Source organism: Chelonoidis abingdonii, chromosome 12 (assembly GCF_003597395.2).
Source record: "Chelonoidis abingdonii isolate Lonesome George chromosome 12, CheloAbing_2.0, whole genome shotgun sequence".
Lineage (NCBI taxonomy): Eukaryota > Metazoa > Chordata > Testudines > Testudinidae > Chelonoidis > Chelonoidis abingdonii.
The window spans coordinates 3,511,326-3,534,094 of NC_133780.1; the positions used below are offsets into that span (position 1 = coordinate 3,511,326).

The following is a 22,769-nucleotide window of genomic DNA, read 5'->3' on the forward strand; positions in this document are numbered from 1 at the left end:
CCCCTACTGGAAAGTTGGGTACCAACCGGGATTTGAACCCCGGTCTCTCATATCAAAGGGCGGTGCTCTTAATCACTATGCTATCCAGTCACTGGAGATAGATATAGATATCTCCAGCGACTGGATAGCATAGTGATTAAGAGCGCCGCCCTTTGATACAGGAGATATATATAAAATAAAATCTTCCTACTGTATTTTCTACTACATGCATCCGATGAAGTGAGGCTATAGCCCACGAAAGCTTATGCCCAAATAAATTTGTTACTCTCTAAGGTGCCACAAATACTCCTGTTCTTTTTACTATGCAAACATTATTTACTGTTCATAGCCTTTCTCTGCAGACCTCTACATGTCTTTGCCTCACTGTATATTCATGTGGGTATTGCTTTTCGTTACCTCCTCGAAACAAAATAAAATTAAATCCTGTTTGTAACTGTGCCGCATCCACCTCTCATGAACCCCCCTTCTGGGTGGGAGGGGCTGCAGTCTTTCAGTTTGTGGTGAGTCCTGTCGGTGATTTCTCAGGTGGTTTTTCAGCGACAGCCTCTGGCCGAGCCTCTCACGCTGTCCGGGGTGTGCAGCCCTCCAGAGGCCTGTTCCAGTACCCCTCTGTTGGTATCTCTGTAGCCCTCCCTGGGATACACTGAAAGGGTTAAACTTCAGCCATTCACTGACTTGTATGGTCATCTTTCCCAGCTGCTGGGTCTGAGGAGAGCAAGGTCTCACTGAGTACAAACTGGCTTGGGTTAGAGCTGTTCTCAGAGCAGGTTGGAGCACTTCCCAGAGCAAGCACGATTATAAAAACGTGACACTGACTTGGCAGCTGAGATCTTGATTTAAAAATTGCCTGTGCTGGAGAATCCAACACGATCCTTGGTAAATTGTTCCAATGGTTAATTTTCCTCACTGTTAGACTCAGACTAAAAATAGAGCCTAAATTTCTGTTACTTGTTTACACATTGTATTCATTGCCCTATATACTCGTTTGATTCCGAGGTGGAAGAAGCAGGTAACTAGCTTAGTAGTATGCAAATGTTAGTTACTGTTCATATCCTTTATCTGGAGACATACATGTGTCTTTGCCTCACTGTATATTCCTGGGTATTTCCAGGGCCGGCACTTCCATTAGGCGGTCGCCTAGGGCGCCAGGATTCAGGGGCAGGCATTTCGTGCGGTCCCCATGGGTCACATGGGAGCTTCCGGTTCCAATCCCATCGCACCGTCGAAGAAGGACCTTCTGCCGATGTGCCGCGGAAAACAGCGGCCAGCAATTGAGCAGTTCAATGACTACCGCTGTTGCCTGTGGCATTTCGGCGGAGGGTCCTTCTTTGGCCATGCGATAGGAGTGGAACTGGAAGCTCCCGTGCGCCCCATGGGGAATGCACAAAATGCCACCCACCGAATTCTGTCTAGGGTGCCAGGAACTCTGGCGCGGCTCCTGGGTATTTCCATTAGTTCCCTCTTTGAAATTAATACAATTAAATCCTGTTGTTCAAAATGGACGAGGAAGTTGTAAATAAAGCAGATTTCACTGTCACACTGACTCCACTTCACTGCCTCTGCACCTCTGTCATTATCAAAATTGGGCTGAACCATTTTTTGCCTTTGCTTAGACTCCACCAAAAAAAATTCACCTTTGGGCAAGAGCTCAGACATGACAGTTTTCAGCCCCAAAGGAAGAGTTCAGCAGGTGCTGAGCTAGAGGAGTTAGTGGTATTCTCACGAACTCCATCAACAAAAATGAACTCTGCCCATTCCGCATGTCAGAATGAGAAGCCACTCTCAGGAGCTGGTGCACGTGTTCAAAAGGTGACATGCATGATCCCTGGACTCCCTGGGTTTAAATAAAACAAGTTTATTATAGAAAAATATATTTTAAGTGATTTACAAGAACTGAGGCATAAAAGTCATAACTGGTTACAAAGAAAACAAAAAGATAAACCACATGCTAATGCTTAACTCAACAAGCTAAATGAACTTAAAAGCAAAAAAAAATTCTTTCACAATAAGCTTACAGCAGTCTGGCTGGATTGCTTCAGCCAGGACCTCCCACACAGTTCAATGATGCTTCCTTTGTCTTTCAAACATTGTAGCTGCCATGAGTTGAGATGGGGAGAGAGAAGTAATTTGTGTTTTGTTTGTTTTCTATTTTTATACAATTCTCCCTTCTTTGAGGATTATCTCCAGCTGGGGTTCATGCAACAGACAGTCTGTTAACACAGGACGTCCAGCTGTTTCCATTGCCAATATGAAAAGTTCTTGCTCACACTCTTCTTCCTGCCAAAAAATGGCCACTTAACTAGGTGATAGTCCATGATAGTTCATTTGATTATGCTGATATCTGCCTGGGGCACCAGTGTGTCTTTGTCTCCGAAGAACAGGTTTGGGCCTGATTTTCTAACTCTGGAATATGTCACAGCAATGCTATACAATAGAATCTTATACATATACAAACAATGATACTGCAAATATTTTACCTGGACAATAATGTTCAGCAGATTATGAGTTCTCAAATGATACCTCACAAGGCATACTTTGTACAAAAATTATCATTAGCTTGTAAAAAGGATGAACATAGGGGTACAGTCTGTCCCACCCACAATTAAGCTGGCTGCACCAGATCAATAATCATCCTGTGACTCAGACTCCTGGAACAAAGACATATACTGTGGTCGTGGACATTCAGCACTATGGACCTCTGCCATCTAAATGTATTGTTGTCAATGTCTGCCTGGAAAATCCAGAGCCCAGGCAGCTTCAGGTATTATTATGTATATCACTATAGACTTGGTGACCCCAGTAAAGATATGGGTACCATTATGCCGGGTTCTGCACAGACACACAGATCAGGGCCCCATTGTGCTAGGTTGCACAGACACACAACCACAGTGCCATCCTCCTGCATACAGCACCCACATATGAGCTTTCTAATTCCCAAAAGGTGAACATGTTTTGAGCTGTAGATAACACAGAGCTGTGTTGCAATTTGACTATTTTCCCATTTAATGCAAGTTTATGGCATTACATTTTCCCATTTATATAGAGAAAGGCATGTCCTGTTGCGTTTCTGAGAGCAGTGAAATCTGGTGGCTATGCCAGGTACTAAAATGTATAAAAAGCAGTAAAATAAATCTTTTTATTTGCTAATTTGCAGTGTAAAAGGTTGGCAGTTTTAATTTTTGTTGCTGTTTCATAGAATCATAGATTATTAGGGACCATCTAGTCCAACCCCCTGCCCAGAGCAGGGCCAATACCCAAATGGCCCCCTCAAGGATTGAGCTCACAAGCCTGGGTTTAGCAGGCTAATACTCAAATCACTGAGCTATCCCTCTCTCCAGAGATCGGTAAGATCAATTTTTATAATTTTTAAAAGTTGTATTTGGTCACTATTTTTGAAATATAAGTTGGTTTGTTAGGGGGATTTTTTTGGTCAAAAATGTCCTTTTCTCAACATTAATATTTTTCATTTAAAATAATTTTTTTAAATTTTACCACTATTTTTAGCAAATTTTCCCTTGAACATTTGTTGTTTATTGCTTTCATTTTGTAAAATAATTTAAAAATAAAATAATTAAATAAAAATCCACCATGTGACTACGCTGCCAAAAACATTAAAATATCCTTATTCTGAAAATGGAAGGTTATAAACTATAGAAAATGTTGATAATTTATTAAAAATGGGAAATGAAGAGGTGGTTATAAATTACAAATGATGCAAAATTCACAAAAAAAATATGAGAAACGCGTAGTCGTGGTTAGCAATGTTCTGATTTGTTTTGGTCAGAAAATGCCAACTCGTCAAAACCGAAACTGTTCAAAAGCCGTTGTCGGCTTCCATGAAACACCTGATTTGAAAAACATTGGGTTAAAAAAGTTCCAAGCTTGTCAAGGGAATGCTGAAGGAGGAATAGTCAGAAAAGCAGGAGAAGACCCAGGAGAGATGGCAGAGAAACCAGATCCAGGAGAACAAGGATATGAAAGTATCCCTCCCACTGAGCTAGGTGGAGAACAAGGGAATTGAAGTATTGGCCTGAGAGGCAGAAAGCAGAAGAGGCATTGAGGGTGAAGAAGGAAGGGATGGAGCCAGGGAATCAGTGATGGTGGAAGGGGATACAGGGGGAGGAAGAGGCGTGTTCTTGCTGGACCAGAGTCAGTGGTGCAGTGTTTACGTCCATGAGATGCTCCTTTGCCCTTCAGCCTGGTTTGCACATGCATTTACCCGAGCTGAAGATACAAACAGCTGGTTTGAGGATGCACGTACATGTCTCCGCAGGCACATCCGCTCCTGGAAGTCTGGCCCGAAGACTGAAACCCAAGGCAGTGTACTGGTCTGTTATGGGAACAAGTGTCTCTAATGCCACTCTTTATAGCAGCACGGCTTCCTTCTGGCAAATCCATTTGAATTCAGCACTGCAGGTTTCAGAGTGAATCCGATTCCCTTTTATCACCCCGCAGCTGTTCACATCAGTAGGACCCGTTACTGGGAACCTGTAAAACAGAGGAGAAAGGAAGCCAATGAGCCAAATTCAGAGCCTCTGTGACTCTGCCGAAATCAATGGAGTTGATTACATCAGGGACAAATTTGTCCTTATTGTGCTTAGATTAAATGACAGGAACCTAGAATAGTTGGGTCTTCATTCTAATCCAATGGGCAGTTTGAATTCTTTCATGAGCTCTGTGTAATCCACCCTAGCAAACCATTGATTTTTTTTTTCCAGTTTGGCAGCTAAACTGAAAAGAAAAAATTGGTTCAAACCAAAACTGATTTTTTTCCCCCTTGGTTTTTCTTTCTGGAATGAAAAACTGAACAGGAAAAAAAAAATCATCACGAGTTGAAAAACATCCCTACATTAAATGAAATGCAAATATTTATATATTTGCATTATTTTTTTATTGTTTTGGGAATTTATTACATTTTTTAATACACATCGCTACATTTTGAGACAAAGCATCATTTCAAAATCAAAAGTTGCAACACTGCATTTCAAACAGCCAAGAAAACCATTTTAACTTTTTTGGGGGGGGGAAATGGGCAGCCAAAACTATTTGTTAATTTTGGGTTGACTTCACAAAGAGTTTAATTGCCCTAAAAATGCACTATTTTTTCCGGTGAATTTACTGGTCACTGACAAAAAAATCGCCATTGTAGTTGCGCAAGGGTAGGCAACCTTTCAGAAGTGCTGTGCTGAGTCTTCATTTGTTCACTCTGATTTAAGGTTTCGCGCGCCGGTAATACATTTTAATGTTTTTAGAAGGTCTCTTTCTATAAGTCTATATTATATAACTAAACTATTGGTGTATATAAAGTAAATAAGGTTTTTCAAATGTTTAAGAAGCTTCATTTAAAATTAAATTAAAATGCAGAGCCCCCCCGACCGGTGGCTAAGACCCGAGCAGTGTGAGTGCCACTGAAAATCAGCTCGCATGCCACCATTGGCACCCATGCCATAGGTTGCCTACCCCTGTGCTAGAGTCTCTGCATTCACAGAGTTGGCCCTGGAGCTGAAGGAATCTTGCAGTTTGGTTTGTTTAGATACACGGCTGCATGTGTTCAAGGCCTATGAATAGCTAAACCAGCTGGTGCCATTACATGTGCTTACACAAAATAAAACAGCAACCACCAGGCAACACTCACAGAGTTTGGTCTAACACGGAGTTGTCCACCCAGGTCCAGTTCTTCTCTGCAGATGTAACACTGAGCCCGAGCCAGACATGATATTTACCCCGTGTGACGTTCTGTATGAATTCCTGCGGGGTGAAGACAGAGGGTGAGGACAACCTGCTAGAGCTCTAGGATTCTTTGCTTCAGCCAGCAAACTGGACAGACTGTTCTCGAACAGGCGCTTGAGTATTTAGGATTTGTCTACACTAGAATTCCTTTTGTTGTTATAATGTCCCCGCGTTTCTACCATCCATGCAGCGGCACTAGTGAGAGCGCTCATGTAAAGGGAGCTCAGGGCTAGATGACACAGGGTGGGAATGCCAAGTATCTAGGGGAATTAGGAGCAGAAGTAACAGTGACAGTCTCTTGTCACCCCATTGACAGGGAATTATGCTCCCTTTTGAGCTTCTGAAAATCACACACAGAGCAGTTAATATACCTCTCTGCCTCCCGCCCTGCTGTTCCCCATGTGTGGATCCTGATGGGGAGGGGGCATCCATCAGAATGAGGCAGGAGGAGGAATATGCAGAGGCAGTGGGGGACAGACGGGGTTGGAGCTCTCCCTGCTCCTTCACCTCTTGCACATCTGGTACCATGTAACCAGTGACCCCCTCCAGCAGAAGTCTAGCCCCCTCTGTTTTACGTTACCATCTCCTCCTGGTCCTGGATCACTAGCTTTCGAGAGCTCTTCGCTGAGCAGTCAGCACGGCTCTCGGTCCAGTTTTTGCTGTCTTTGGAAAACCAGTAACACTTTCCCCTGTGTGACAGCCAGTCCATGGGGCAGAGTTTGCAGCTGGAGCCGTCTGGAGAGAGATATGGCAAGACACAGCATTAATGATTCTTAGCCCCAGGGAAAGTGTGTGTTTATAACAGCTCAGAGAGGGTACAAATCTCACTGAGTTAGGCACTATCGGTGATCCCATCCGGAGTCTCTTTCAATATTTAACCGTTTTATTTAACTGTCTACTGAAAAACGTTTTCCAGTAGAAAAGCTGTTTCAACAAAATGTTCTCATAAAACTGTGTCAATTCTGACACATATTCTCACAGAAAAAAGTTCCAGAACAACAAGTTTTTTTATCATGGAAAATGTTCAGCTCCAAACAGTTCAAAATTTCACTTTGAATTTTATTTTATGGATTCTTATTTTTATAGGATTTGTATTATTTTGTACATTGTTTCATGACGTGTCATAATACGTTGAAAGATTCTGTGGTTTTATTTTAATTTAATTTTATAATTCATTAAGGGCAGCTGCTACTTTGTGCTGATCAAAAACAATGTTGATAAACTGCAGAGGGTTCAAAGAAGAACCATGAGAATGATCAGAGGATTAGAAAAACCTGTTGTACAGTGATAGATTCAAAGCGCTAGAGCTATTTAGCTGAACAAAGAGAAGGTTAAGGGCTGACTTGATCACAGTCTGTAATTATCTATGTGGGAAACAAATATTTCATACCGGGCTCTTGGTCGAGCAGAGATGTATAATGTGATGGAACTAGACAAACTCAGTTTAGAAATAAGGTGTAAATTTTTACCAGTGAGGAACCATGTACCAAGGGTCATAGTGGATTCTCCTTCCCTGACAATTTTAAAATCAAGATGGGATGTTCTTCTGAAAGATCTGCTCTGGGAATTAATTTGGGCAGTTCTCTGGCCTGTGTCATACAGGAGGTCAGACTAGCTCAGCGGTTCTCAAACTTCGTTGCACTGCGACCCCCTTCTGACAACAAAAACTACTACACGACCCCAGGTGGGAGGACCAAAACCCGAGCCCTTCCCAGCCTCCCCACCCCAGGGGGTGGGGGCGCAAAGCCTGAGACCCGTCACCCAGGGCCGAGATCCTCAGGCTTCGGTCCTAGGCTGTGGGGCTTGGGCTTTGGCCCTGGCCCCCAGCAAGTCTAATGCCAGCCCTGGCGACCCCATTACAATGGGGTCGCAACCACTTCGGGGTTCTGACCCCCAGTCTGAGAACTGCTGGACTAGATGATGACAATGGGGGGGGGGGATTAAGCAAATAGTGAATTTGCAAAATAATGCCCTTTTTTGCACTCCAACTATTCACAATTTTGGGTTGAATTCCACAAATCATTTTGGCCTCAACTTTTTTTTTCCTCCCCTGGAAAAAGACAAAATGGTTCATTTCAGCCATATCAAAATGTGTCATTTCGACCTCATTTTGAAAAAGTATTTCAGCTTCCAGTCTGGCTATTATAAAAAATAAATACATTTTAAAAGGGCCAAATAGCCTTGAAAAATTAAAAAAAAAATTAGTTTTAGGTTGACAAAATTACGCCAAAATGAAGCTTTTTTCATTTTTTTGAATATATTGAAAATTTTCCAAAAAATCCAGTTTTGGTTTGAACTGAACTGTTGTTTATTTTTTCTCCCCCCTGCCCCCCTTAGCCCGCTTTTTTGGTTCAGCCCCTGAAATGAAAAATCAATTCTTCGCTCAGCTATTCTGTCACCCTGACAATTGTCCTGACTGACCACTGGAGGTCACTGTGCCCCACAATCCCCACTGAGAGGTGTCTGCCATTGGTGCTAGTTGGCCAGCAAACATTGTCCAAATTAGACCACAAAAGTATTTGCTTGTCTGTCCATAGCCAGCACTTCCCCCCTTGCCCTGATGCCCCCAGACTGAGAATTCAGGCACCCAATGTCTGCCCTACGTCCAGCCACTGCTGAGGAGGCTTGGAAAGAAATTTCCTTCCTCTGAGCCCACTTGGATGGAGGAGGTCGGATATGGCGTGTCTCCTACCCCTGGCCATTGCTTTCTCTGATGGCCTGGCCTCTGCTGGGATCTGGTGCCAGATGCTAATATCCATGTTTCTGCCCCACCTCCATGACCCACTTCTGCCCTCCCTCCTGTTGGTGGGGATGAGGAAAGACGTGTCAGGCTCATCTTCTCCTGGCCTGAGGTTAGAGGAAGGAGACTCTCTCTCAGCAGCACCACTTCTCATAGACTCATAGAAACGTCGGGCTGGACGGGACCATGAGAGGTCATAAAGTCCAGCCCCTCCTGCGCTGAGCACGACCAAGTAAACCTCGATCTTCTCTGACAGGTGTTTGTCCAAGCTGTTCTTAAACACCTCCAGTGATAGGGATTCCACAACCTCCCCTGGAAGCCTGTTCCAGAGCTCAATTACCCTCAGAGTTAGAACGTTCTTGCCAATATTTAACCTGATTCTCCCTTCCTGCAGATGAAGCCCGTTAGTTGTCATCCTGCCTTCAGTGGCCATGGAGAACAACTGATCCCCGTTATCTTTATAATAGCCCTTAAGGTATTTGTTATTCTTGGAGGAAATATGGGAGAAGAGCCCCTTTTTGCATCCCCCATCCACAGCGCCCCCCAGCCTCACTGAGTGGGAGAAAATCTCCTGGGTCCCCTGAGAACTGGGATGGGAGGAGGAGTGAGGCTAGCAGGCTGGCCTGGCCATGGCCTGCCTCCTTCAAACAGGCCCCCTTCCACCTGCGCGGTGCATGGAACATGCCGAGGGGCTCAGGGCCACAGTGAGTTGTGGTTACCTGCTGTGGGGCTCTGGGCTGAGTGACACAGACTCTGCTTCAGGCGAGACACCAAGTCCTCCAGGCTCCTGTTGCATTCTCTGCCGGGGGAATGTCTCTGAGCAACACTGCCGTTCTCAGGGACCGATGAGACTGCGCCAGTATCCATCTGCAGGTAGCGGCCCTGGAAAACTTCCGAGCAGCAGGCAGGTGAGTGGTTGTTATTGCTGCTGTTATGGCCACAGAAGCTCAGGTTGTGCACTTTAGGGGTCAATGATGTACGAGCTCCCAGGGGCCCCAGGGCTTTCCCAAGGTCCCTTGTGCTGCACAGCACCTGGCCCTAAGGAGGGATAATGGCCAGGGCACTGGTCCAGACCATGCAATCCTAGGTGAGCGGCTTAGACTATGGAGGTTTCCCCAGGGCCAAGGCAGGAATGAGGAACAGGGTGAGAGTGCAAGAGACACAGAGGATACTGGCTTCTTAGTGACTTGCACTGGGGCTTCTGCAAGGGGGCGTTGCCAGGGAGCAGTTTATGACCAGGAACCAAGATGTCATCTATCTATCCCCATGCACACCCTCCCTCCCTCCCTATCTATCTATCCCTATATACCCCCACACACACACACTATCTATCTAGTAAATAAACAAATGGCACTAGGAAATATCCTGGGATCTGCATTACCAATCTCTCCTCCAGAAAGGAAACTGACTTGCCAGACCCTGAAATCTGCCAGCACCCAGCAAAGGGGTAAGGAAGTGGAATGATCATCACTATTTAGGGATCTGAACAGTGAGAATGTGATGATGTGAAAAATCACCAAGAAGCATCTGTTGACCCTGGTAGGGACAGAGGTGATGGAGTGCGGCAGGACGGAAGGAAGGGCTTTGTTCATGATGAATATTCTAATCCATTCCATGTTTTCCTTCATATCATGATACTGAAAGTTCTCATCCAGGGGGTGTTTGACCCAAGGACAATCACTGGCCTAATGAAAGCCAGTGGGGAGCTAAGCAACCTCCTTCAACCTCAACAAAAGGGGCAATTAAGCCCCCTTATATGGCAGAGACAGCTGCAGGCAGCAGAGGTCACCACCCACTGCAACAGGCCACGTGGCAGATCAGAGCTAAGCCAGGTGGGCGGAGAGGTTTCCTGGTTGGAAAGGCAGGGACTAGGTTATTGGCTGTAGCCTGTGTGTGTTGGAGGGAAGGAGCCAGGAGAAGCAGGTGTGAGCATGACGCCTGAGAGGAAGCACGGGGACAGAGCTTCTTGGGCACAGAGTTCAGTGGAGAGGCACGCTTGCGGATTTCTGAGCAAAGAGACTTCTTGCCGCTATTTGTTTCTCCTGTGATCAGAGAAACAGGACTTGGTGCATGTTTTTTGTAAATAAACAAGATGACACTAAGAACAGACCCGACTCATATGGATTTCTCCTGATGGCCATGGACAGTAGTGAACCATTCAGACCAAAGGGGCAACGATATCTGACAAAGATGACGTTTCCCCCCAACTGGATGACCTGAGTTTCAGGAACAAAGCTCAGACTGGACCTTGTTCTTGTAACACTTTGCCCTGGCCGTGATGATGCGTCCAGTCATCTACTGACAAGTGGAGCAAAATTTCAAGGGAACTATGCCGGGGCAGGAGAATTGGGGCTACGTTGCCGAAGAGTTAGTCAGCTAACGGATTCTCCATTTCCAACATTTAGAAATTTGTTTTCATTCTGAATTGGAATGAAAAGTCAAAATTTTGACCTTTCCCGCAAAATGAAAACTCTGAAAAAAAAATTCTGTGCAGAAACATTGGTTTCGATAATGTCAAAAGGCATTTCGTTATGACAAGTCAACACATTTTCATGTCATATTCAACATGATATTAAATGTGTAACATCCGGTACTATAAATATATCATTAACATTTTGCTTTTTTATAGACTATAAATGCAGAAACAAAATGAATCAAAATAGGAAAGTCAGAACAAAACCTTTACCTTATCGAAATGGAACATTTTTACCTTACTGAAATAAAATAAGTCAAAATGAAACATGTTTACCTCATCAAAACAAAACATTTCAACGTTATTGAAACTCAGTGAGAAAATGTAAAGATTTGTTTGGATGTTTTTCTGGTGACGATTTTATAGACATTGACACATTCCCCCAAAACTCTTTCATTCTGATGAAACTGCATTTTCCAATGGAAAACCGTTCCGTTGAAATTGTCCCAACCACCTGCAGTCGCGAGGGACCTGTTCCAATGCATAGCAGGCCTTGAGCTACTCACCCTGAATGCCCAGTGCAATTACCACTGTAGCCAGGATCACGTCGCCAGCCAAAGCAATCCACAGAACGAACCCATGCCTGCGTGCAACTCCCCGGAGATCTGTGAGATGCAATATTCAGTGAAGCACTTTCTGTAGCTACTTAAGAACGTGTTAAACAAAGAGGCATATGCGCTTATCTACACTGCAAACAAAAACGCGCCATGCCAAATCTCAGAGCCTGGATCGACTGACCTGGGCTCATGGGGCTTGGGCTGTGGGATCAAAAATAATAGTGTAGATGCTCTGGCTGGAACTCAGGCTCTGAGACCCTCACGGGATTTCAGAGTCTAGGGTCCAGTCCAAACCTGGACATCTACACTGAAATTTTTAGACCTGCAGCCTGAATCACTTGGTCCGGGCTCTGACACTCAGTGCCACAGGTGTTTCTTTGCAGTATAGACATGAACCAGTGTGCTACTGGAGCCAGTTGTAAAGCTGTCAGACAGGGATACACTATTCTGAGGACTTCCCCATTGACTGGCTGGCCAGAGTGTTGGACTGTTATTTCCAGAGCAACGTGAAACTATTGGAAAAGTGGGTCAGATCTGAGCAGTGGCTTTAATCTTCCTGTCCCCGCTGCTGTCCTGTCCAGTCAGCCCATGAGAAAAGCTGCCAGCACCAGGAGTGATTTGGGGCTATAGACCAAACGGACACATAATCCATTGCAGTCAATGGGTCAGATTTGAATTGTTTCTAAACATACTGTTCCTGTCTTGCGTTCAGCATCCTGCTTGTTGGCTGAGTTCCTGCTTTCAGTGCTGGACCACAAAGCAGAACCCTTCAGAATCTGTTCAGACTCCTCGTGTCCTCTTCGCTATGTGCTGATGTGACTTGTGATCACTGATGATGTTGAACAAAACAACTTGGTTCAGAGGTGAGATCTGTGCTGGCTAGTATAATAGGTACCCCTCGGGCTGAGCCTCCTACACAGGCATCGGGCTAAATTCGTTGTGAGGTTTTGTCAGTTTCTGGTGGCGTGAACCCTGATGGAAATTCTGCTGTGGGAACAGAAGGCAGCTGCACAAAACATCCTCCCCCACTGGTGTGAAGGGGTGAATGCACACACACACACACAGATGCACATGCACACACAGAGATGCGCACACGCACACACGCGCGCGCACACAATGGGCTTAGCTGGCAGGGAGAGATACACTTTAGAATTCCCTGCATCAACACTGATGAATTTGGCCCATTCTTTGCCCTACGATTAATGGACTCTGGATTTTCTTTGAGCCTTTGAGCTGGGAGATCTAAACAGTTTCTAAATCAAGCGACATTTCACTTTTCTAGTAAAAGGGAAGAGAGACGTTTCTCCTCAGCCGGTTCAGATGTGAACACATCTAATGGCAGCCACTGGGATAACCTCACTTTGTCCTTCTGTCCCTTCCACCCTTCAACACAACTTCCATCCATCCCAGTCCCCGTCGGACTCCCTCGCTAGTTTCATTGCAGCCTCAACGCCTGTCTCTGCCGCGCTTGCCCTGCATCATCTTGTCCTGACTCCGGATTCTCATCTCCGTTGCACTAATTCAGAACCTGAGCCTAAGGCCGAGGACTGCAGTGGGGTCACCGGGTTTACACTGGGGTCACCAACATCAGGAACTTGGCTCCTCCCTCCAAATCCAATCATCAAATTCTGCTCACTGAGTCTCTCAGGGTGTTCGTGCTCAATTGCCACCCTGAACTTGCCCTTTCCTTCTTTTCTCACTCCCAGCTAGACCCTTTGGGCCAGATCCCCAACTGGGGTATCAGTATGACTTACTGAAATCCCCCAGAAGATGTATAAAAGCTGCTATTACATTTTACTGCCCTGGTATGTGAGTGTAAAGGAGGTTCCTAGCTGCAAAGATTCCAGTGATATTTATACACTCATGTGGCTGTAAAGAGAAATCAAGTGTTCTGTGTTATGCCAAAGACTAGCAGATACCAGGACAAGCTTTTTCTAGGGTGCTGAACACCGTCTGGTAGCTACGGAATTGCTCTCGGAACTCTGCTGGCTAAACTTTAATAAATACACGTGTGGAAAGCGGAATCCCGAACTTAGGAGGAGAATAAAATCAAATACACTTACCGTGGTGTTTAAGGAGAGAGGGTTGGCAGGCGGGGGATGTATCTTCCAGAACATTTATATCCGCGTAGATAATTTCCTCAGTCATGGTCCACAGCAAAAGACGACAGCACCCAGCAAGACACGTTGTGTGGAATGGCAACCGCTGAGATATACGTGCAATCCAAGGCGAGTGGTGCCTTCTAAATCAGGAAGTAGCACCTGTCAGGGGCTAGGGAATTTCCTTCCTATCTCTGTGTTGGGGACTTCCTTCATTAGCAGGTCTCACCTCCTTACCCAAGAGCAATTGACACCAGAGGCAGGGGCAGTCCAGTGCCTCCGAGGCGCTGACAGAAAGCCGTCCTGTTGGGCAGCGAGCCCCCGACACAAGAATTTCTGCCTTCAAAATGGCCGTGACAATAAAGCATTCAATGGTTCAGTGGCAGTTTCCTGCTGGGGTCGGCCATCTTGAATCCAGACATGTTGCCCTTTCTTTCCCAACGGTTTTGGGATGGCCAGGCCCATGCGTCAATGCTCCCATGTCTGCACAACTGGTGCGGTCGATGGACGCTGGGCGTGAATCCCCCTTTCGCGGGAGCGGCTGCTCTGCTGCAGCGAGGTGAACTTGAGCGTGAGTCATAGCCGTGTAGAACCAGGTGTTAAGTGACTGGGTTCCCACAAGCAGCGGGGGCTGAGTTTTGAGGGATCCTTCTCACCTTTATACGCCCCCGAGGGCCCTGCAGCCATCCCCGCTCATATCAGCGTTGTGACAGCCAACTCGGTGGCCACCCAAAACCAGCGGGGGTGGAAGTTCAAGTTAAGTTTCCATTAGACCCAACCCAGCTACCGCTCCGCTGCCGCTGGGCCAAAGTGTGGCTTGGAAGTTAAGAGGCCAACGACTGGGTCCGTCCTGTGGGGAGAACAATTGTTATTTCAATTTCCCCCCAAGTCCCTGGCACTTGGCGCTCCCCAGAAACGAGCCGTGCCCCTGCCTCCCAGCACTGGCCACGTACGCTCAGCTCTGAGACACCAAGTGAGGGTCGCCCACGGGCCCAGGCGAGAGGAAGGATGAGGGTAACACTAACAGGTTCCTACGGTTGCTCAGTGTATGTGTGAAGGTCGTTGCTTATGCAGATGACAGCCGAGTGAGCTGTTAGGAAGGCTTAGAATGAGGCCTGGGTGGCGAGCTGGTAACAGGGTTTGGCGACCCCATAAGGGGCAGCATGGGAGAAGGTATATTCGAGGCCACTCCCCTCCCTGCTAACTCAGTATCCCAAATTTAGCCAGCTGTGGAAGCTGCTCATGTTCACCGCTACAGGCCTCGGCAAACCCCTTCTCTGCTCAGCCACTGCACCTGCCCACTCCCATGTGCTGCTGGAGACCCCTCCGCAGCTTTGAAGGAGAGGGGAGCGTGGACGAAATGAGCAAGAAAAGACAAGAAGGGTGGAAAGGCAGGAAAGAGCGAGAGCGAAGAAGACTCCAGACTCATTGATGAGTCGCTATTCTGTTTCCAGTCTGCAGGGGAGCCCCAGTTTGGGACAAGCGTGCTTGGGAAGAGGGTGCCCCAGAACTGGGAGTGTCCTGGAACAACAAGAACTCTGGGGCACAGCGCAAGCTCATCAATCCATGCAGACCACGTTCGTGCCACAGGGGTAGGTAACTCCCTGGGAAAGAAAACTACGTGCAGAACACGAGTGGCGTAACTGGCTCTCCCAATTGCAGGGCTGGACTGAAGTGCACTGGCAGAAATGTGGGTGAGATGACCCAAAGCTGAGACATCAGGGGCCCTGTGCATTGGGTTTGATGGGTGTGGCAAAGCTACATTTGTATGGGAGAAGTTAGCATGGTATCGGCCAACTCCCCAGGCTTGGCTCTAATCAGCCCCTAAGTGAATTCACTCACATGAACATTTTAAGAATAAAATGCAGATTCTTTCAGAGGCGGCACTGCCAGTCACTGGGCAACAGGAACTGTGGCATCAGGAGCCCTGATTCTTTCTCTTTTCAGACAAAACTCATTCTGCTTTCCATGGGAGGAGAGGTGCTGATCCAGGACACAAGGGATCGAGGTACCCACATCTGCCACAAGCTCTCTTTGTGCCCTTGGGTGAGACACTTAAAGTGGACTGTTTCCCTTTAAGAACATAAGAACGGCCATACTGGGTCAGACCAAAGGTCCATCTAACCCAGTATCCTGTCTTCTGACAGTGACCAGTGCCAGGTGCCCCAGAGGGAACAAACAGAACAAGACAACTATCAAGTGATCCATCCCCTGTCGCTCATTTCCAGTTTCTGGCAAACAGAGGCTAGGGACACCATCCCTGCCCATCCTGGCTAACAGCCATTGATGGGCCTATCCTCCATTAACTTATCTAGATCTTTTTTGAACTTGTTATAGTCTTGGCCTTCACAACATCCTCTGGCAAGGAGTTCCATAGGTTGACTTTGGAAGTATCCGGAAAAAAACCCTCAACCTTCGTGCCTCAGTTTCCCGTCTGTAGACTGGTCCTCCTGTTGAGAGACACCGGATTTATGACTTATTACAACAATCAGTAACCTGCTAACCCCCCAACTGCCCTTTTTGTCCTGTGACTGCAGAGGTATTAATGGGCCATTCCACCTTGAATGGTCCCTTTCAATGTGTGCTAACTAGTTATGCTACTTACAGGCAACAAAATGGCAGATGAAATTCAATGTTGACAAATGCAAAGTAATGCCCTTTAGGAAACATAATCCCAACTATCCATACAAAATTATGGGGTCTAAATTAGCTGTTACCACTCAAGAAAGAGATCTTGGAATCATTGTGGATAGTTCTCTGAAAACATCCACTCAATGTGCAGCGGCAGTCAAAAAAGCGAACCAAATGTTTGGAATCATTAGGAAAGAAATAGAGAATAAGACAGAAAATATCATATCGCCTCTATATAAATCCATGGCATGCCCACATCTTGAATATTGTGTGCAGATCTGGTCACTCCATCTCAAAAAGATATACTAGAATTGGAAAAGGTTCAGAAAAGGGCAACAAAAATTATCGGGGTATGGAACAGCTTCCATATGAGGAGAAATTAATAAGATTGGGACTTTTCANTCTCTCAGCTATTCAGTTAATAGTGATAATTCATTGGATTGATAGCCAAAGGAAACTCAAATAAAATCTACACCATGAAAATTAAGCAATTTATTTCTAATTTTTCCATTCTCTAGCTCAACTTCTGGGATGTTTTTTGGGTACCCATCTCTCATTTTTGGATTTTTTGAGCACCCCTCATGCCTTTAGTATGTCCCTTGATCTTGTTACCTTATATCTTCTCTGCATTTTACCAAAATTTCCTGTTCCTCTGCATGTCTCCTGCACCTTTTATTTTTCTTTTATTTTCTTTCTTTTCTTATCTGTGGTTCTTTACCTTTGTGTTTTCAATTTTTTCTGTTATTTCCAATGAGTAGTAAAAAATTGTAAAATAATATGGAATTCTACATGGTTACCTACTTTAGGGAAAAATAAAAAGTATCAGTCATTTGAGTACTGCTCTTAATTCCTTGATTACGTATTTCTAACATAAGATACTTGACACGATTATTTTTCTAAACTATGACTTCCTCAACTTGTTTTGGGTGTTAGTAGAGGAAACTGAATGTCCTTATCCCCAGAAAAATATTTGAGTATCTCAGCATGTTTTGTTCTGTCAAGAAAATTCTGCTTTAGAAATAAGTATGCCACCAAATAAAAATAAAGAAAAATGATCCCATCTTGGATTATTTCCAGCAGAAAAACGAAATAAAGCATAGGAGAGGGAAATGGAAAAGCTCAGGAGTTTTAAGTCAGGCCTCTGGGACTTCTGATACCATAAGTGTGTTTTCCACCAGTACACAGAAGGAAAAACAAACAGAGGTAATGGTAATAACTTTATTATCTATTATAAAGGCTGTAGATATAATGATTATTTTATTTGTCCCATTATTACTGTGCTGAAGAATGAGGTGGTTCCCTAGAGGTAATAAGTTTATGCAATGCAAGAAACAATGCCGTTCTCTAATGATGAAACAGACATAATAGTTCTTTCAGAATGTGGAGATTGCTGTCCAAACTGAAAAGACATTTTGTATTTCCAATAAACAGCTAAGGTTATTAATATAGAACAACATACAGTACTATACCAAATAAATGCAAAGGAAATAATCTAGGATCAATGCCAAATTTTAAGGGCTATTTTTAAAAAGGTATCCTGTATCTGATATTCAGTTTCGTGCAAAATTATTGGCATGTTTAGTTGTGGATCTTAAAACCCGTACCTCTAATTTCTAAATTGCAGTTGATTCCATCCATGACTGTCAAGAAAAGGTGAAGAAGCATGTCTCCGTTCTAGGCAATATAGAAAATAAAATGGAAGTCAGATAGGTCTATGGACTCCCCACCTTCAAAAGAGCACATAGCTCTAACAACAGTATTTTTGAAACCACTCTGCAGGCATAGTTATTTGAAGTCCTGATATTGAAAAATAAGATCTCTCGGTATGATCACCCAGACCAACTTATCTTCTTTGTCCTGACTAATTAATCTTCAAACAACATGTCGCACATATCCTAGTATATAAGAAGTTACAATTTTGAGGTGGTCTTTAAGACCTGTTAGACCTGAGAGAGATTATTTACTATGGTGGTAACATTTCCTTACATGAGCAAGGGGAAGGACATCTGCTATAATTGAAATATGTAAAGTCACAGAACTCCTAAATATCTATTTTCTATTTAGAAAAAAAGAACTTTGTTTGATGTATTGGTAAAATCTTTAGGCAATGGCTCTCAAATAACAATGATTTTGTTTGTAGTTATCAACCACTGGGGTGGTGAAGTAAATGACTATTGACAGTCTTATGCCCCAGCTTTAAATGAAGCCATGTGAGCCTTCTTTACCCTCTTCCATAGTATCTCTGAAATCATAGCCCGTGGAACTTTTCTGAACAGTGAGATGATTAACCTAACTCAGATTGCCTTCACCCAACCTCCTAAGAGCTCTCAACCTACGTTAACAATGAGATTTCACCAGGATCACGTAAATTAAGATGGAGCAAAGAGAGAGGATTATTCTACCTTCCCTGCTGGAGTTTAGCCCACTAACACAAATGCAATTTGTAGGAGTTCTAAAGGATATCCAGGTTCCTTTATGTGAAAGAAGACTCTGTCCCTCTTGATTGCAGGAAGCCAGTGATGAGCATGTGACCCACTACTGACAGATCATCACACTCCATCTTAGGGAAGGTGAAATACTAACCAGCAGCATCTGAACAAGCTGTTGAGATAGATATAGAGAAATAAATAAAGCACACACTTCCTGGAGAGTAAGGAAAGTGTAAGTGGGGGAATGACCCCTCTATTGTGTGGAACTTTCCTGACTTCTGCACTATCCTGGTGAAATGGGCTAGCGGAAGGATCTGAGTCCTTACTCCCACTTCCTTTACACAGAGGCCTCCTTGCCCTCGAGGACTACCCTTGCACTGTCCTGTCTGGCAGAGTTCTCATAACCCCAACAAGGCTGGGCCCAGGATTCCTGGGGGGCCTCAACTCCCAACCTTGCTGTGGTCACCTAGATCAGGGACTAGGATGTCCCCACTCCGGGGTACTCTCTCTGCACTGGATGCTTTCCTGACCCACTGATCATTACATACAATTTAAAGCAATACAGTTTATTTAATTAACAATTAGTTTGAAAAGGAATAAGGAAAAATGGGAAAAGTTAAAGGAAACACATCACCCTGCTCTATGGCAGGGAACATCACAAACAGTGTCTCTGGAACGTCAGGACAGTTCACAGTCTGTTCCTTGTAGGTTCCAGACAGGGGCGGCTCTAGACATTTTGGTGCCCCAAGCACGGCAGCATGCTGCGGGAGGCGCTCTGCCGGTCGCCGGTCCTGCGGCTCCGGTGGACCTCCCACAGCCGTGCCTGCGGAGGGTCCGCTGGTCCCATGGCTCCACTGAAGCCGCGGGACCAGTGGACCCTCCACAGGGATGCCTGCGGGAGGTCTATCGGAGCTGCCGGCCGCCTTCCCGGTGACCAGCAGAGCGCCCCCCACGGCATGCGGCCCCAAGCACGCTTTTGGCGTGCTGGGGCCTGGAGCCGCCCCTGTTCCAGACCTCCTTCTCCATCCCTGGCTGTGCTGCAGGGACGCTGTGCGTTGGACACTTGCTCTGGCGGTGGCCACGCACTCTCAGGCTCTAAGTGGCAGGACCTTTCTTCCCAGCGTCGCCCCCACCCTGTCAAGGTTACGATCCCCCCCAAGTCCAGCCGGCAGAGCCTCTTGGCTGAGGCGTCTCCCTGTGCTGGGCCCACTGCCCAGGGTCCCCCTCGCTCTCCCCAGCTGCTCACCGCACCCAGCTCCGGACGGCTCCAGCTCCAGCTCCAGCTCCTCCACTCTGCTCCACTCTGCTCCAGCTCCAGCTCCACACTGCCTCAGTACAGCTGCTGCTGTTCTGCCTCCAGCCCCCTGGGCTTCTTCTCTGGACCCTCTGGCTCTGGTTGCTGCAGCCCTGCTCCCAGCACAGGTCTGCTCTCTGTGCTGCTTCTGTGACTCTGCTCCCAGCTCTGACCTGCTTCCTGGGTGGCTTTTCTGGCCCCTCTGGCTCTGGTGGCTGCAGCTCTGCTCCCAGGGTAGGTCTGCTCTCTCTGGGCTGTGCTCTGGCTTTTGAGCTGCAGCTCCGCTCCCAGCAGCTTAGCTCAGGCCCCTGCTCTCTCCTTAGCTCGGCCCCACTCTGACTGCCCCAGGCAATTCCATCTCACACAGAGGACAGTGACCCCCTACCCCAGCCTCCTGACTCCCTAATTAGCTGCCCACCCTGTCAATCAGGCTGACCTGGAGCATTGGCCTCTCTCCATTGTTCCTGGGGACTGTCAGTCTCAGGATCCTGATTTGCCATCGATCCCTCCCCTTTTAGTGCTGGGAGCTAGCAACCAAACACCCCCACTGAATGTTAGTAAGGGGGCAACAGTCCCCTTACATGTAAAATAAGGCTACTGCCCCCGTTTGTAAAATGCTTGGAGCTCTACTGCTGCAAGGCACTAAAGAACAGTGAGGTGTTGTTCACCAGGAGGTCTGACTCAGTACTGCCAACCTCAAACGTCCAAAACTCATGAGTCAGACACTAAAACAATCGCAGGAGATTGGCTACGATTCGTTAATAAAGTTGCCGGTTTCGTCTCACCCAAAGCAGGAGCCCAGACTCTCAGCTGGCAGCGTTTGCTTTGATTAAAGACAGGCAGCAGGGCTGGAAGATAAAGGGAAGTTGCTCCCAGGGTTTGTCTACACAGTGAGATGATATGCGCTTACGGGGGTGTGAATGCTGAAGCTCACTGAATCGCTAACTAGTCCACGTAGGCCCTGCAGGTGCAGGCTACTTTCCGTAGTGTGTTTTAATGTTGTGTTGACTACATTAAAGCACACTAGGGAACCGCTAGTGCACCAGCCTACACAGATCAGTTAGTGTGTTACACGTTAGCAGGGGCGGTGGGTATCACAGGCCGGGGGAGGCTAAGCCTCCCCAAACATCCCGGTATGGCCCTGCCCATGCTCCGCCCCCTGGCCCCATCCTCCCTGTTTTCAGTCCCCACTCTTGGGGCAGGCTGGCCTGCAGCCAGGACTCTGGGTGGCTGGTGCTGGTGCTCCCATCATCTGGCTCTGGCGGCTGCACCACCCTCCTGGTGCTCTGTGCTGGAGCTGCACCACCCTTCTGGTGCTCCGGGGCTGGCGCTGTGCCACCTGCCCAACACTGTGGGGCTGGGACTGGAGGGGGCTGGGGTCGTGCGACCTGCTCAGGGCTGGGGCCTCACTGACCGCCTGTTGCTCCAGGACTGGGGGGCTCAGGCATCCGGGGATGGGGCAGGGGGTCCAGTGGCCATGGTAGGAGTGCTCTGAGCTCTGGTGGGGGAGAGGGTTGGGAAGGGGTGGGGAGAGGCCTTGGGCAGAAGGGGAGGAGCCAGGGACTAGCCTCCTCCAATGGATGGTTCATGCGCTGCCCATGTATGCTGATGAAGTCACCCCCCTGGTAGCGTGCAGTGCCCCACCGTGTAGACAAGCCCATGGCATCATTTACGGCTAGGCCGAGATCTTCAAATGTGACTAGTGATTGCGGGTGGCCAATTTGAAATACTTTAAAGGGACCTGATTTTTAGAAGGTGGGTGGTCAGGCCCCTTTACGTGTCATAAGTTGGGCTCCCAAAAAGCACTAGTCACTTTTGAAACTCACAGCCAGATAAGGTGTGTTTTTCAAAAGAGTCTAACATAATGTCAGCGCCACCAGTCCCGTGGTTTTTCAGCAGGACTTGTGCTCCTAGGTTGAACTGGGCACAAAAATTTGAGTGAAACTTGTTTTGGAGAAAAAAATGCAGATTCAGGTTTGACGGAAACATTTTGTGACTTCGGGGCAAATTTGCCAAATTATTTCAGTCCACGTCCACCTTGCCCAAATCTGAAAATGTTTTGTTTCAAAGTTTTTTTAAAAAGAATAATTTTGATGTTTGGATTTGAAATAAGTTTTTGTTTAAAAATTACTTAGTGTTATAAAAATAATTGTAAAACCCCCTTAAACTAGCTCAAAATCAAACAATTGTTTTCATTATTATTATTAATTGGAACTGCCCCGGAACCAAAACCTCAGTTATTCCCCCAGCTCTATTCCTAGGTCACTTAGGTGCTTTTTGAAAACTCAACCAACTTAATAAAGTTCTAGGCAGGGCTTAATTTGTAATGAAAGAGGTGCTGGGAATCAAGCAATTTTTTTTACATCCAAACTGATGCAGCAGGCCGAGAGGCGCCGGGGCTCTGAACTGCCAGGCCCAGAGGCGCCAGGGCTCACTCCTGGCACAAATTTAAGTACTGTTTTAGGGTCATTTTTGTCCTGCAGTCAATCTTTTGATTCATTTTTGTCTTCCGCCTCACAAAAACAACTCTGCTTTGTTTTACAGAGCTGAGAGGTCCTGTTTAACAGCCGTAGCTCTCACGTGTCCATCATCTGAGCTTCCTAGACTCATAGACTCATAGGTCAGAAGGGACTAATATGATCATCTAGTTTGACCTCCTGCACAAAGCAGGCCACAGAACCCTACCCATCGACTTCTATAATAAACCTCTAACCTATGTCCGAGTTATTGAAGTCTTCAAATTGTGGTTTGAAGACCTCAAGCTGCAGAGAATCCACCAGCAAGTGACCCATGCCCCACGCTGCAGAGGAAGGCGA

At 46.3% G+C, this 22,769-nt stretch overlaps 1 protein-coding gene across 1 annotated transcript in view; it reads right to left on the reverse strand.

The window, feature by feature from the left end:
* Positions 1 to 4,066: 4,066 nt before the first annotated feature.
* LOC116829178 (killer cell lectin-like receptor subfamily F member 1) overlaps positions 4,067 to 22,769 on the reverse strand; it is a 20,864-nt gene continuing 2,161 nt past the window's right edge. Inside the window, exons 2-7 of the mRNA XM_075071710.1 lie at positions 13,564 to 14,449; positions 11,450 to 11,548; positions 9,190 to 9,360; positions 6,311 to 6,465; positions 5,636 to 5,748; positions 4,067 to 4,488 (exon numbers count right to left, since the gene is read on the reverse strand). Coding sequence (XP_074927811.1) covers positions 4,365 to 4,488; positions 5,636 to 5,748; positions 6,311 to 6,465; positions 9,190 to 9,360; positions 11,450 to 11,548; positions 13,564 to 13,648 — 747 coding nt within the window. The 5' untranslated portion in view covers positions 13,649 to 14,449 and the 3' untranslated portion in view covers positions 4,067 to 4,364. The remainder of the gene's footprint in view (positions 4,489 to 5,635; positions 5,749 to 6,310; positions 6,466 to 9,189; positions 9,361 to 11,449; positions 11,549 to 13,563; positions 14,450 to 22,769) is intronic.